Source organism: Myiozetetes cayanensis, unplaced genomic scaffold, assembly GCF_022539395.1.
Source record: "Myiozetetes cayanensis isolate MyiCay16 unplaced genomic scaffold, myiCay2020 scf5-8, whole genome shotgun sequence".
In the NCBI taxonomy this organism is placed as follows: domain Eukaryota; kingdom Metazoa; phylum Chordata; class Aves; order Passeriformes; family Tyrannidae; genus Myiozetetes; species Myiozetetes cayanensis.
In genome coordinates, this window is record NW_026087742.1 from 41852123 (window position 1) to 41868815 (window position 16693).

At 39.6% G+C, this 16693-nt stretch overlaps 1 protein-coding gene across 4 annotated transcripts in view; it reads left to right on the plus strand.

The window, feature by feature from the left end:
* The window catches only part of ELMOD1 (ELMO domain containing 1), a 44420-nt gene that overhangs the window by 22197 nt on the left and 5530 nt on the right, over positions 1–16693 (plus strand). For 3 of the 4 annotated variants that reach the window (XM_050333627.1, XM_050333625.1, XM_050333626.1), the window contains 7 exons: positions 4561–4706; positions 4856–4884; positions 6095–6192; positions 9996–10125; positions 13158–13291; positions 14508–14576; positions 14871–14894. In XM_050333627.1, coding sequence (XP_050189584.1) covers positions 4561–4706; positions 4856–4884; positions 6095–6192; positions 9996–10125; positions 13158–13291; positions 14508–14576; positions 14871–14894 — 630 coding nt within the window. The remainder of the gene's footprint in view (positions 1–4560; positions 4707–4855; positions 4885–6094; positions 6193–9995; positions 10126–13157; positions 13292–14507; positions 14577–14870; positions 14895–16693) is intronic. The other variant, XM_050333628.1, reaches the window with a different exon arrangement.

Here is a 16693-nt window from a genome sequence, read left to right on the forward strand (position 1 = left end):
AATGTCACTGGAGGAAGATGTAAATTCTAATAGCCATCACGTGCTGTTCCTGTCACAACGACTCGACATCAGATGGTTAGTCAAGGGCAAATGCCGAGAACTCCTTGTTGAGAACCACTTATCTTCACACCTTTCGGGTGTTAAACAACATGCTCAGTGTTCTCTGCTTCTTGCTGCCATGTGTTTTCTTTCCCCAGGCAGATCAGCACATGCTGTGGGGAGTAGAAGCACTGTGACTGTAGCAGCAGTACTCTTACTTTTTGACTCTAAATTTCTCCATGTCTTGCAAGGATCCTAACGGTCATAGAAGCTCCTTTCTTCATCCCCTTCCTTCTGGAAGAGAGCTCTAAGAATGTCTTCTGAGCCCCATGTTTGCTGATAGAGATCAGTTGCTTGATTGGTTTTGTCATATAGCATCCTTGGCTGTTCATTTGACCTGTGCATGTCAGCGTCTTGTTATGCAGTTCTTTCTTTGTTTCACTTCAATAAATGTTCATATACTGTTGAAATGCAACTATGAACATAAATATGTGGGTCTATACAACAACTTGTAATACAGGGCGAGAAAGAGCTTGTATTTAAATGGGAAAGAGTAGAGTGTGAGTCTCTGAAGAATGCCTTAATTTCTATAATATTTCTGGCTTTAAACCTCACCTCAGGATCTGAAATAATGCCATACATGACCACACAAACTGTTTTCTGTGCTGCAAGGGCAAGCGAGGTGAAAAAACCCACAAACCAAACAACAAACAAGAACCACAGATTGACTGGAAAGGAGTTTTGGAATTGGATGCTAAAACAAACCAGAAATTGATGCCACTGTGCTATAGTCAAACATATGGCTCATGCTGTGGTTTCGTAGGAGTTCTTTTTTATGATACACTATGTTTTGTTTTATAGCTGCCAGTGTCTCAACTTTGCACTCACTGAAGTGCGTAGTGGTTAGCATAAAACTTGTCCTATATAATTATTAGTGTGCTTTTATTACAGGACTTCTGCAAGCAAGAGTTACCTTTTATAAAGAACTTGTGTTACTTTTTATACCTTTCATGTTACAAATGGAAGATTTCAACTAGTATAAGCCTGAGATGGATGAGTAGTAGAAAACTGAAGGTACCCACAAAGGCTAAGTTTCTTCTAGTCAAAACTAGTGTGTATTTGTTTTATTAGTAATAGCTGATAAGTATACTTTAGTGAATCACAGATGTAGTGTTTCTGTGCTGTAGTGTCATGCTTTTAGTAGATGCATTTTTATTAATCTTTGTACAAACCACAGCCAAAGCAGAATTTTAGTGGAGAAAGTCGTTGCAACTATATGCTCACAGCACTATCCCATCTGGAGTTTTCCCTTTGATTTGCAAATCTGTCATTGTGCCTAAGGCAGAAGCATATAATTCAAATGCACTCAATACGTTTCCTCCTCACCCCCCCCCCACCCCCCAAAACTTATGCACATCACACAATACAGTACTCAAAACCTTTTTTTTTTTTTAAAGAAATGGGTTCAGTGCTGGAGGCAACTAAGTATAAGCATGAACTTTCTTAAAGGACATGGATTTTATGTGAGCTACCTAGCTCATTAGAAGGAAATCTTCTTACATGGACCGTTGACATGAAGTTAAGTGAGTCCGAGTCTTTCATTTTACATATAAATGAGCTGTCTCTGGAGTCGCTTTAATAGAGACCTAACCTGTGGAAAGAAAGCAGGCCTAAAGAAAACAACTCTAATTTCTACTACAAAAATATGATGAAAACTCAGAACTTTGCTTGACCATATTCCACCTTTTGGTTTGGTATTTTTCTCTTGTGTTTATTTTTCTGTGCTTTCAGCCTGACTACAGAGCTGAGCTGTGTTGAGGAAGCCAAGGGATGGCTATTTTTCGAATTCTTCAGGGATGGCAGACTAGTCAAACCTGTGAAGGTTGATATCAAACATCTGCTGGAAAACCAAAATGTCCAGTGTTAGCCTATAGGGTTTTCTAAGCCACTATTAAAGGTGTCAGTTGAAGATACTAGTTGACTTAATGTGAAATTGACTCTTCAACAGATGTATATCCTAAGGGCAGGTTGGATGGGGCTTTGAGCAGCTTGATCTAGTGGAAGGTGTCCCTGCCTATGATATAGGTGTTGGAACGAGATGATCTTTAAGGCCCTTTCCAACCCAAACCATTCTGTGATGATTCTGAGATTCTACTTCTGACTATTGAAAACTTAAAGAATGGCTGTTGGTTGATGATGGCTTTTGACTGGTAACCAGTCTTGTTCTTAAAACTGAAGGTGATAACCTGCTGTAAAACAGAAATTAACTCCTCACAGAACTGTGTTCTGGCACATCTTGCAGCAGGGATGAGGGGATGTTTTGGTGTCAGCACCTGAAACTATTTTTTGTCAAAAATTAGAATAAATAATGGGACTGATTCCTCATTCTTTAGATTTCACTTTGTATGTAAAATAGTGGCTTCCTGTTGCATAAAACCAAGTGGGTTTGCCTGCATGCAGGCATTTGGGAGTGTTAAGTGAATTAACTAAAAGTGTGAAGATAAAGTGAATGCTTTTAAAGCATGTTAAATACTTGTGTTGATGCTTTCCATTTAGACATAAAATATCTTTAGTTCCCTTAGCTTAATCCTCCTTCAAAGACGATTAAGCTGAAGTTAATATAAAGCAGATTAAACTCCTGTGTGGACATTAACATGCATTAATTCATCTTCCCTTCCTTGAATGTCCTTCTACAGCATGCCCTTCAGGATGATTTTAGGAAGTGATGGAGCTCTTCAAGCTTTATTAAATCTATAACTGATTTGAGTATCTGGAATTCAGTAATTCGAAATAAGCACCGCACTTCATTGCAAAGGTTAATAGAGTCTCCAAACAAATAACCATCCTACGAAAGCATCAACAGCAGAAAATAATGGGCTAATGGTGAATATGCATACACAAAGGCTTAGAACATAATCCCAAATTATTTTTGACTATTTATTGGCAAGCTATCGTGTCAAAGCAGTATTGATGTTTTCCCATAATATAATAATGGAATATAATCACAGAGAGGTTGAGTTTGGAAGAGACCCACTGAAGTCATCTGGTCCATCCCCACTGTCCTAGCAGAACCATCTAAAGCCAGTTGCCCAGGACCATGCCCAGATGGCGATGTTCCCACTGTCATATCTTTGCAATTTGTCTTTTCTGAGATGTGCCTCTGAACCCAGGAACCATGGGTGAATCTTCCCCCACCTGGTGCACCTTGTGAATCTGTGCCTTCATAACCATAGAAACAAGAAAGCTAAATTGTTTCCAAATAATTTTTTCCCATTAAATGTGGGTTTGGGGTGTGTTATGTAATTGTGGCAGCATGTGGGCTTCAGTAGCAGCTGCAGTGCTAATAAGGTTTAAAATAGAGCGTTTCTCATGTATGCAGTCTTTTTCAGGCTTTCATATGATCAGAAGATAGTTGAGCCCAGGAGGGACCTAAGCAGGTCTCTGGTCCAACCTCCTGTTCACAGCAGAGTTAGCACTGACACCAGACTGGCCTGCTCAGGGCTTCTTCCAGTCAAGGCTTAAAAAACTCTAAAGAAGTAGACTGCACGGCCTCTCTGGGAAACCTGACTGTCCTCATGGTGAAAAAACTTCTCCTCACAAGACTGATCATCTTGCGATCGTACTTGCTGTCCCTTGTCTGTGAAGAGCCCAGCTCTGCCTCCTTCATGATCTTCCTACAGGCATTGGGGGCTGCTGTTAGTTCCCCCTGGAGGTATCTCTACTTCAGGTGGAATAAGCCCAGCTCTCTCCGCCTCTCCTCACAGGATTTGCTCTCCAGTCCTACCATCTCCACTGAAATATATGCTGTTGTCAAAGTCTGCCTTCTGTTGCTGGGGCTCAAAATTAGATGCAATAGCTAAATAAGGGATTTCTTGTCTTACTGTCAGTTCTGTACTTTGAGAAACTGTGCAGCATCAGTGCTATGTAACAGCTGATTTGGGGAAGAACTGGAGAACCTCAGGGCAGGTTCTTAAACACCTTTTGTGCTGAAGTGGAAGGTTTGATTTCCTTAATTACAAGTCTTAGGGACCTGACATGAATGCTATCAGGATGTCAAGTTTGTCAGGATAACCAACCAATCTGTTTGGAGCAGCTGGTTGCCAAGGCAAAACTAAACCAGGGTGTAATGACTCCCTGGATTCTCAGCATCCATTATATCAGAGTGAGCTGTACTCCCTTCTCATGAAGTCCTGTTTCCCCAAAGCATTTGTAGGAACTATACAGCCTTTTATTTTAAGGGGCCAAAGAGTTTTTTTATAAGTACTCTTCTGAGAACTCCAGAGCTGACTTACTCTGTGCTTCCAGTTCTGGTGTTTTGTGCGTGAGTTGTTTTGTTGGCTAGGACTAAAAAGCAAGATTTAACATTTACCAGCATAAATGTTTGTGGTGTGATTGCTGCCTTTGTTTTAAAGGTGTCCTTAGGCAGTGGGAATTTAGGATGAGGAAGTTCTGTTTGGGTGGTGACAGCATTGAAACAAACTCTGCTGCAGACTCTTATTTTCAGGCTTCTTCTTTTGCCAGGATGTTTGTCCAGGTATGCCTGTACTTCTACTGCAAATGCTTGTGGCGCTGCCTGAAATTCGTGGTCAGGAAACTAACAGGTCAATGTGAATTGCAAAGGATCTGTTACAATACCAAACCTGGAGCTGCCAGAACTATGAAAATAGGTAACTGCAAAATACTTAGTTCTGCATGCCTTTGTACCTTTCTGCACATGCTAAAAATAGTATGACATTATTATAAATAAACTGTTAAATGGATCCAATATAAATTTAGCTTGTCTGACATGATGCTTTCAAATACTGTTCTCTTACAGAGGCATCACTGAAAGGTTCAAAAAGTAAGGTAAGTGAAAGATCTCATCATTCATCTTTTCTATTGTGTCCTGTGTTGTTGGTTTGTTCAGTCTGCTGTTTGCTCACCCCAAAAATTCACTTTAAGATTTGGTATGATTTTACATTAAAACAGTTTTCAACTGAAGAGGGTCTTGTGGCTGCAATAGCAGATGATCTTGCAAAGCCGGGTAGAGTGTCCTATGCTCCAGGGGCAGACACACTGTAGCAATCATGGAATTAAGGGGAAAGCAGGCCATGGTGGAGATGATGAGAATGATGTTTTGTAATTTGGGGTTTCTTGGGCTTGATTCCTCATTCTGCCTTAGAATATCTGTAATCTGCAGTCAGTCACTTATACACTTACAAAAAATATCAGGTTTTTTGTCTGGAAAGCAACTTTCACAACCGGAAAAGCAACTTTACCAACTTTGTTCTCTCCTTCCGTTTTAAATACATTAAAGGAGAAAAGCCTCTGTCACTTCATCCTTTCACTGTGCACACTGGTTGTACTAACCTAAGTTCTTCTCTTAGGCATTTGTGTATATGTTAAATAGCATATTCAGGCTTTAAATTCTCTGCCATGAGAATGAGTGATGTTGAAAAGCTTACCTCAGCATTAACAAAAATGATGTCATGTAGCTCTTAGTTCAGCATAGTGCTTCCAAATATATTTCTAGTACAAACAGAAAGACAGAATGCTATTTAAAAGCTTGCATTTAAGTAACTGTGTAGTTTAGAAACAAAGCATCAGAAAGTTCAACCTCTCAAATTTTCAGATGACGTGTTGGTTTTTGAATACTGAACTTCCAGAGGCATCTCTACAAAGTGCAGTGACAAGTGAAAGGGAAAATGTTTTGCTGTATTACTGCAACATGTTGGGAGAGGGAATGTCAGATGAAGGCTAGCAATCCTGGTGGAATTAGGTGGATGGTCTGAAGCTCCTTCTTGATCTGCACTGAGGCTTTTGATCACCTTCACTGACAGCCGCCACAGAAATGCGATACACTACAAGGGCATAGCAAAGCGACTCAAGCTGTTACAGGGAGAGTGCTCTGAAACTAGTCAGTAGGGTTGAATAGACTGGAAAGATATGCACGTGTATTAGTTGGGTCTTCTGGGCTCTTAATCTGGAAGCTTTTATGTATCAAGTTTGCCATTGTTAACTTCTATAGAGTAATAGCTTTTATAATAATTAATATGTGTTCAAAACCTCTTTTTAGCGACTGCAAACATCAGTAAATGTTCACCCTGATGCTATTGAAAAAACGATAGATGACATCATGGAGCTAAAAAGGATTAATCCAGATGTAAATCCACAGTAAGTTCATGGTTTCCTCACAAAATAAATGGGAATTATTGATATCTTCAGTGCCTAGGTCCGTGGAGAACTGGTTTTCCATAGTTATTGTGGCACACCATTTGATGATGAATTCTGTTGTAACTGATACAAACAGTACAGTGATTTACATCTTAAAACTGCCTTTAATTATCCAAACACAAGTTCTAATGATACAATGTAACTAATATTAGCAAGAAGAGGTTAACAACCAACCATTTAAGTGATAACGCTATGGTTTGCCTTACCTCGCAGCCCCTAGCTTAGGGCATAAGGTGTCAAGGTCAGGAATCAGCAGAATAAGTGTTGAAAGCTGTATTATTTAGGCAATCAGTTTGAGGTTCACTCCTCTTCCCAAGCTTGTGGTTGATGTACATAATTCAAAATGGGCATCCATACTTTGATAGCTACCTTTCTTTAAGTGATCAGAGCATCAATAAGGTCTTGCTGCAACAACAAAACCCAAAAGATAAATTGGTAAAATATCTCCTTAAATCAGTGAGGAATGGGGGCCTGAAAAGTGCAAGGTGATGCCACCTACATAGAAACATGGTCTGCCACTGAATTGCTCCTTATATTAAATTAATCATAGTTCTGCTACACTTTAGACATCTGCACTGAAGTGTGAGCCATTTATTTTATACTGAACTTTTATGGAGATATTTCATCAAAAGCAGGTCAGCTGTTTTTTTAGACATCATTAAGGAAAATCCAATGCCTTGCCTTCTCTTGAATATAAAAAAACACCTGCATCCACACTGTCTTGTTCAGAAGCTCTTGCCTTGCCTTGCATAGTAGAGACTTGAAATATCCCAGGGTAAGGACAAGGGGACATATGTCATACTGTATGTGTTTCTGCAAATCTTTATGCAGTCATTTTTGTTAATGTAGCATCTTTGTAGAGCTGAACTAGCTCCCCAGGGGTGCTTGCACTGAGCTTTTCTTGAGGGCTGTGGGCTTCTGTGACCTGAAAGGGAGAAGGCAGGACACAGTAATTTTCCTTTGTTAGTGCCTCTGAGATAAATGTTTATATGTAGTGTTAGGAGCAAGTAGGTTTAATAACCAGGTGGTGACATGTGCAGTCTACACTAACTATGGAAGCAGACATAGAATCATAGAAGGCAACTTAACAATCATCTGGTTCCCATTCCCCTGCTCCACTTTTGGACTTGCCTCCATCTGGTGGAGCACCTGAAGCTGGGCATGCAAGCTCATTTCTCCTGCGCTCTGAGAACTGCCACAGCCGGTACAAGGATGACAGGGAGGAGGCATGGGACATCAGCAAGTCACCAGGATTCCCGTGCTTGGCAAGGAGGAGAACAAAACCTTAATGAAAAGGAGAGGGGGAAACTAATTCTACCCCCAAACCCCCACCCAAATAATATTGCATTGAGCTTTTGACTGGCTTTAGATAAAGTGGAAACATGGCTTACTTTGAATGTGTTCTGCAACATGTATCTTAAATATATATATACATATATATATATAAAATTGCTCTACTTTGCCACATCCTGTGGCTTGCTGCTTTAAACTGTTCTGAGGCTATAGAGTAGCTGAAAATATTATGGCTGTGGTTTAGTGATGCAATACAGGATTTCACATGCAGTCTGTCTGGCATTTCAGCTTTCTTTGAAATGCTGTCTTTCTGTAAAATTACAGGCTATAGCAAGTGAAGCATGTTAAAAAAATAATTAAAAAAGAGGAAAAAAACCCCAAAATAAACAGATAAACAGTAAAGGAGGGAAAATGCTGCAAAAAATTTTCTTAAAGGATTATAGCCTCAAATAGCATAAAATTGCGGCTCTAGAAATGGCCTAATGCTGACATCTCTGTTTATATAGATTAACCATTTAGATTGGAAAAGACCTTTAAAATCCTTAACAGAGCACTATCAGGTGCACCACTAAACCATGCCCCTAAATGCCACATCTACATGTCTTTTAAATACCTCCAGGAATGGATGACTCCACCACTTCCTTGGGAAGCCTGCTCCAGAGCTTGGTAACCCTTTCGGTGAAAAAATTTTTCCTAATATCCAATCTAGTCCTGGGGCAAATTGAGGCCATTTCCTCTTGTCCTGTTACTTGGGAGAAGAGACTGACCCCCATCTGGCTACAGTCTCCTTTCAGGAAGCTGTAGAGAGCAATGAACTCTCCCCTGAGCCTCCTTTTCTGTGGGCTAAACACCTCCAGCTCCCTCAGCTGCTCCTCATTAGACATTCTCCAGCTCCTTCCCCAGCTTTGTTGCCCTTCCCTAGGCATGCTCCAGCACCTCAGTGTCTTTACTGTATTAGGGGCCCAGTGCTTTACCTTGTTGAACCTCAAACAACTGGCCTTAGTCTATCAATCCCAGCCTGTCCAGATTCCTCTGCAGAGCCTTCTTACTCTGCAGCAGATCAACACTCCCACACAACTTGGTGTCATCTGCAAGCTGACTGAGGATAGACTTGATCTCCTCATCCAGATCATTGGTAAAAAAGATATTAAACAGAACTAGCCTTAAAACTGAGCCCTGGGGGACACCACTAGTGACCAGCCCCCAGGTGGATGGAACTACCCTCACCACCACTCTCCGGGCTGTCCAGTGAATTTTTTACCCAGCAAACAGTGCACCCGCCCAAGCCACAAGCAGCAGTTTCTCCAGGAAAATTCTGTGTAAAGCCACATTAAAGACCTTAGTAAAGTCCACGTAGACAATATCCACAGCTTTTTCCTCATCCACTACGTGGGTCACCTTGCCATAGAAGATGATCAGTTTAGACAAGCAGGACCTGCTCAAAAGATAAGCAGTGAAAATCCTGCTCAAAAAATTTAACAGTGTTATGGAATAAACAATGTGTTTCACTATATCAGACAAAACAGATGAGGAATGTGTACAGCTTAATATCAGTGCAACCTGCGTGCCACACAGGAATGAGGGTGCAGACTTAGTTTTGCTCTCCAAATTCATACTAGATGTTCTGATAACTTCAGGCATTATTAAATATTAGAGGATTTATTCCCATATAGAAGTAAAAATTTCTATGAGCATGGCAGTTGTGTACTGCATAACTTGCATTTCATATTATAGAATCTTAACATAAAGCTGAATAAGCTGCTGCTTGGTGCAGTTTTTTGTTGGGATTTGGGGGTTTTTTTGAGGAATGTTTTTTCATGTGTTTTGGTTTTGAGTTTTTTGATGATGCATCAGGAAATGTAAAAGGAAACACAAAATCTGCCTTATAATGAAAAGAGCCATTATGACAACTCTCAACATGAGACCAAAAAAACCCTGCCTGACGGCAGATCTTTGAAATTCTATTACTTCAGGGTTTTAGCTTCTTTATGCTAGCTTTTGTGGCATGGAAACAAAATGAATATTTTTAGCTTTTTGCTGACTTTCCTCTCCCCCTCACCCCTTTTTAAATTAACATCTCTGATCTCAGGGTATTGTTTGAGAAGCTGTCACTTGAATGAGGAGAAAGATTAAGTAATGTGCTTGTTGTAGACATCCGATGCTGCTGTGTTTAGCTGTAATGGGATCTCAATGTGAAAATCACTGTTCAGTTTTTTTAAAAAATCCCCAATTTTATAATCTAAGAAAGGCACTAAATATGACTGCATTTCACAAGACCTTGTTTATTGTAATATTGATTTGTTGGAAATTTTCCCATTGCAATTAAAGTGTTAGACTATCAATTCATGCATATAATGCTACTCATTAATTAAATAGATATGTACACGGTAAATCTGCTTCAAAGCTACACATGATTGAGTTGGATTATGTTGCTCCCCCCCCACCCTCAGATTGGGAGTATCTCTTCAGGCATGCTTGCTGCAGATTGTGGGGTACAGAAACCTTATTGCAGAGGTCGAAAAGCTGCGCAGAGAGCCATATGATTCAGAGAATCCGCAACATGAAGAGATGCTTCTGAAGGTGGGTGCTTAAGAGATGCTTAGAGGGCATCCTTTACGCATGTCAGCTCCAAACAGCCTGGTTTATAAACCTCTCTAAAACATTGAGAGGTACTGTCACCTTCCTCCATTGTGTACTTGTTTTAAGATAAGACTATACAGGATTAAAATCAGGTCTGAGTATAACACCTGCCAAGCAAGCAGCTCACTCCCTGGTTGATGAATGGATTTCCCTTGGCTGGACTATATGTGGGCATTGGATACACAATTCTTGTAGTGCAGAGCTGTTATCTCCAGTGAGCTCTAGAAAAATTACCCTATGTCCTACTTCAGTACAGCTTTCTTCAGCGTAAGAGGGGTATTTTTCTTTGTTAACCAGAATAAATATATTTTCTTCAGTTCCTTGTATCTTTGAAGACAATGGCTATGTATCCCAATGGCAAATATCTAGCTTTTATTGTGTGGAATGGAAGGATTAACATTTATAGTTACCGAATATGTTTTGAAATGAAAACAAAATGAAACTGTTCTTTGGAAAATACTGGCAGAGTTATGAAAACCATAACAATTGGGTTTTACTTCCTTCATGCTTTCAGGAAAGCCTCACACTGGAGCAGATGATAAAAGCATTTTTTTTATCTTGACGCCATAAGCAGAGGAAGAGCTAGGGAGTTCTTATATTAGAAAGGAACTGAGGAAAGAATGAAGGGTCTGAAAAATAGTCTAATAGTAAGCCCCGGTATTTCTTCTGATCCTGTTTCTGACCATATTCCACACTTCAGAGAAATGATAAGGAACATAGAATAAGTGATAGTGAGCTTATTATCTGCAAGCAAAATGCCTTCTTAGAGAATTTTAATAGTTCTTATAAAAACATACCACCTGCTTGGTTGTTGTTTGGGGGCTTTTTTCCAAATATTTCAAACAAAAATATTGAAAACTTAAACACCACTACATCCAAACCATGCTCTATCTTGCAGTACAGTGCTTAACCAAATGACAGTGAGAGCTTCTGGAAATTTTACTATGGTTAGTCTTCCAGCTACTTCAAAAAATCCCAGTAGGCATATTATATAAGCACTGTCAGATGCAAATAACTATTCCTAAAAAATGCCTCACATGGTCAGAGTTCGTGTAGGTGTCTGGAAAGCTGCTGTCTTTAAGGCTGGCCCTTTGCTGAGAGGTGGGAGTCTCACCAAGGAGTTGTCAGAATCCAGAGCTGCCCTGAAGGAGTGCCCTAACCATCAAGTAGGCTTGGGCAGATGGACTCCTCCTGTTCAAGTTCTGCCCCAGTGCAATAAAATGCACAAATTTCTGGGGATAGAGTGATTTTTCACTAAAAGGACACACGGATTTACCCACTGAGGAAGCCTGTGCCTTGGATGTGAGCCTACATGGCTTATCCCTGAAAGTAACACTGGCAGTTAATGAGTGCCTTTGACTCCAAGAAAGCATTCCTTAATACGCTGGGCATCTACACTGCCCAGAGAGCGAGAAGTGGGAACTGAGGATGGGATCATAGGTGAGAAAGACCAAGGAGCTGTCTGTGGTCTCTTTCCGAGCCACTCAGCCTGCGAGGGCAAGGTCCTGAGAATCATGACAGCAGTGATGTGTAGTCACGTTAAGTGCTTTAAAAACATAACTGCATGAGCATAAAAGCAGAATGGAAACAACATTTGTCTGAGGAAAGATTAAACAGTGCAGCTTATGCAACATTATGCAAACTCATAATGTTGAAAAAAGTATCAGTTTCATCTGAGTATTAGCACTTGTTTACAGCAGGTCTTTTGCTTTTGCAAATGTCAAATGGAAATATGTCCAAGGGTTTAATTCACTTTCCAACCCACACTGTGGAAGAATGGGTCAGCTGGTTTTCATTCCTTCTATGCACTCTGCCAAGGGATCTCTGCAATGGGTAATTCAAGTTCCTAATGACTATCATTTATTCATGTTTACCAGGAGGGCACTTTATGAATGAGAGAGAGATTAACTTAACATGATTGAACTAATGATTAATACTGTATTTACTGTTGATGGATGAATAAGAAAGATAGCAAATATGGTTTAAACAATGATGCTTTACACAACCATTGCAAAGTGAAATCATTAAAGTTTTAACATTCCTTGGGCACTTAATTTTATATTCAGTAAGGATTGCTAAAAATAAAACAATTTCTGTTTTTATTGGGGAAATGTGCACACAGCTCTTTCCCTTGGGTAGGCTTTGTCTAAATGCATGCCTTGATGCCCTACTCACCAACTCATGATTGATGATTAATACTCTTTCTTAATTCTAAATACTGATTTCTTAATATACTTTGGAAAGAGTGAGTTTGAGATATAGCACATGAGGTTTGTATTTGTCAGACATCAATTTAGGCTGGTTTTAGGTGCCCAGCAATATAACATTTAGGCACTAAAGTCACTGGACCAGTGCAGCTAAGTGGATTTATTCCAGCTGGCGATCTGGCTTCTTAAATCACTTTTGTCTTTTTTTAATGTGAGATCAATGAATGATTCTTCCCTTAGTTAAGTATGATGGTGGCACATGCTATTCTTGTGTGGATTTTATTTTTTTGGTGTGTTCTCTGATTTGCTTTTCAGCACTGTGGTAGCCAAGTCAGCACTGTTGATTTATAACCTTTACAGAGACTCGCAAAAGATGCCAGAGTAAAGACTGCTGCAGAACCTCAGGGACTCGAGGGCTGATTGCCTGCCACTCTGTCAGTGATTTACAACCAAATGCAGCCCATTCCTGTCTCTGTGCTTAGGGAGGCAGACACCACTTTGATGAACAGAGCGTGAGCAAAACAAGTCTTTGTGTGAGATGCTACGGCAGCTGTCGATAAGGCCTTGTAGGGCTGAAACATCTGCAATAGTTCAGAGATGTTTGCGATATTGCCCCCACACGCACAGAGGAATTTAATTTGATTTTGTGTGTCAGTTGCTGGGATAGCAATGCAGTGATATTACATCAGAACTTAGTTTAAAAAGAAAAAAAAAGCCATACTAACGTGTGGAAGTTTAATTATGTTTTGCTTGTAATTTTCCTAGTTGTGGAAATGCTTGAAGCCCAACTCACCACTGAAAGCTCGGATTTCAAAGCAATGGTGTGAAATTGGTTTCCAAGGTGACGATCCTAAAACAGACTTTAGAGGGATGGGTCTTCTGGGCTTATATAACTTGGTGTAAGTATGTTCCTCTGGAGATGGGTTTATGTGTGCCTAAATTCATGAAAAGCAGCATTACTTGCAGATTTTAGCAAGTCTGTGGGAATAACTTATAAAAGTGGTAGGGACTTCATACTAAACAAATGAAAGTATTTATCTGTTAGCCTAATTTTTGGAGGGTTTCTCTTTTCAAATAATTCTCCTCTCTTTCAGTATTCCTCTTTCAACCTGCTAATACCACTTGTTAAGTGGTATTTTTTTAGTTTCTCTGTGATACAGTAAGTTAGCACTCTCTTCCCACGAGAAGGAAACTACAAAGTATATTTTCACCGGTATCTAGATCTCCTTCAACAAAATACCCTGGAAGTATGTGGGTGAGAGGGTTATGTTACTGCTCAGCCGCCTTCTTTGGGAATTTCGTGTTGAATCCTTAAGCAAAACACTTGAAATGCAACCACTGATGGCAGACTTCTGTAGTTTGACTACTACTTCAATTTCTGTTGATACTCAAAATGAAGCAGTGAGCTTATATCACTTCTTCCTTCCAACTCAGGAATACCAGGTGTTAGTACCATAGCTGTGCTTGGTAATTTGGGAATTGACTAATGCCTGTTATTTTCTCCAGCCATTGTATTTACTGCAGGTAGTTATGTAATTTAGAAACAGTTGGTAAAATAACCTTTCCCTATGAGGGGAAAAAGAAACATTTTCTGCTTTTACAGATTGAAGGACATAAATCATCCACTGTCCGTATGTTGTTCTCTAGCAAAGCTCATTTAAGGATCTGGAGTCCTGACTCCAGCTTTGAACTTCCATGGGAAATTAATCCCTACTATGTATTTAATTTCTTAGTCTACTGTGATGACTCTTATCTTGCATAATGAATCTGCCAGATCAAGAAGCCTGAACTGCTTTCTCTTGAGTTCAGCACCTGACATGCTCTAGCAATAAGCAACTGATTTTCCATAGGATGGGTAGAAAGGGGACTCTGGTAATGTGCATTCACTAAGCACTTACAGGATTGCACTTGTAGTTTGAGGCTGCTTTAATCTTTTATTTTGGGGGTCTGAGTGGTAGCTTAATGAGTTTAACATGTCAAGCGCTACTCATCCTGTGTAACACACGCAGTGACCTTTAAAAGGGTGTGTATGGACAGCTCACTGTGTCATAAGATGCTTTTTTTTGGTTGTGTTTCTTTAACAATTAGCCCTAAATACCCTATATATGTCTGCAGGTATTTCGCTGAATGGGACACTGAGATAGCTCAGCAAGTTCTCTCTGATTCTCTTCACCCTAAATACAGGTAATGCTTGAGACCAGAAATAATAACTTGAGAGAGCACTATGCTGGCTCTGTCTGGGGGGCAGGGGGGGCTGGGTTTTCTTCTCTTTGTTGGGTATATGCTTGGGTATTGCCACATGATGTCTGTTTTCAAGAACTGATCCTGAAAACTGATCAAGAACAAGAGGTGAACTTGTATATTGAATCTGGAAAATATTTAAATTTAGTGTTAAATGTTTTCACTTCTAATTTCAAGTGATTTTTGTATTTTTATTTACCTTTCTTTTTCATTTGTTTGTGTTTTTTCATAATTAAGGGAAGTCACTAAGAAGGAACTAAGGTATTTTTTTTCTTTTCTCTAAGTTTTCTGAGACACTACATGTAAATAAACATCAAACCATATTACAACTTGGTGTGTTATAAACTGAAAATCTTTGTTGCAACACCAAGAGTTCCATATTCTTTTCTTCAGACTTGACTCAAACATAGCTGGTGGTGCAACACTGGATATATATGAGCATGCTTATACATCAAAAACAAAATTCACCTTGCTTGATGTAGCTGAAGTGACTGACTTGATAATCATAAGTAGTCTAGGCCAAAAATTTGTTAGCAGAGCTGAAAGGCCCCTTTATTTATAGTCATATACTCTGTCTACCTTGACTAATGATGGTCACAATTTGGCAAGTTGTCCTGACTATTGAGAGATCAGGTACTTTCAGATGTCAAAAACTGTGTTATGGGCAATTTGTGAATATGAGATTTCCTCCATAATTATTGGAGTGGTCGATGCCTCTTATCCAGTTACATAGAAATCAGTTGCCTTAAAAGACATTTTTCTTCTGCCAGTAATATTAGATATCCATACAGCTGGTCCACATCTGAATCCTGTGAAGCTTTTGATCTCTTTAGGGGTTTTTTGTGTGATTGAATTCCCAATGGTAATTCTATGACAGAAAGGCCTTGGAATATATTAGTATTCTTCATTTGCATGTTTGATTACCGAGGGCAGTGTTGGAGTGCTGTGTGAGTATGTGCAATTTCTATGCCTTGGCAGAACATTCAGCAGAAAAATAGATGCTGCTGGGGCTGCCCATGGTGATCTTCCTGATGTGGTTGCTTAGTAGCTGCGCTGTTTTCTGATGGGATCATGTTCAATGAATTTTCTGTCTTAGCTGAACTGTATTGCTTACCCATATCCTATGTGTACCCCCCTTATTATTCAGTCTTTACCTGGGGTCTTCTAAGTGTTGTTATGCCACAGCCTACAAATATGGTTAAGATTTTAGAGAATGAGTGAAGAATAAGGTATTCCTGTATGCTAAGCCATTTAGGAGGTGAACTTTTGTCCGTGTGCATGCCACCTAGTAACACTCAGGTCAGATGGGTATGAAACTATTAGTATCTTAAACACTTAATGACAGAAATTTTTACATACTATATTTACATGAAGCTCAGGGAATTGTTTTTAGTGTAATATATACTCATTGTAGCTCCGGTATAGTCCAAGAACTATGCTTTCATACATAGATGTCCATAATGTGGGATCTAAAGCTTGCAAACTCTGATTTACTTAACCAAGGCAAAACAAGCCATGTCAAGGTTGTAGCCCACTGGTTAGGGTCGGTTCTGTGCCTGTTTTTAGCTGGTTATAAATGTAGGAAATGATTTCTGCTAAACTTCCTCATTTGAATAGACTCAGACCTGGTTAGTGCGATGTTGGCTGACTGGTTGGATCACACACCTTTTTTAAATCATTGAACAGTTGAAATTTAGTCTAAAATCAATCTGTTCCCTAGCTAATTTTATTTTAAGGGAGCTTTCTTCTGTGTCCTTGAAAATCTCCTCGTTATTGTGCCAAATAATAGAAAATGCTGTTCCTCATTTTTGGCTGTTGAGTGGTTTCTAATTTGGATAGTCAGAGGAGTATTTTTCAGGCTTGCTGCCTCAGGTGAATCATGCCTCCAGTGATGAGTGTCATGTATATCTCTGAGAACAAAAAAAAGCTAAAACCATCTTTGATTAGTTAAATGTAATTTCAACTTTTTGTATAGCTGAAACTTAACTGAAGTGGATCATCTTTGTGGTCAATATAGGAAACAACTGGCTTTTACTGTGAGCATTGACATAGGCACCTAT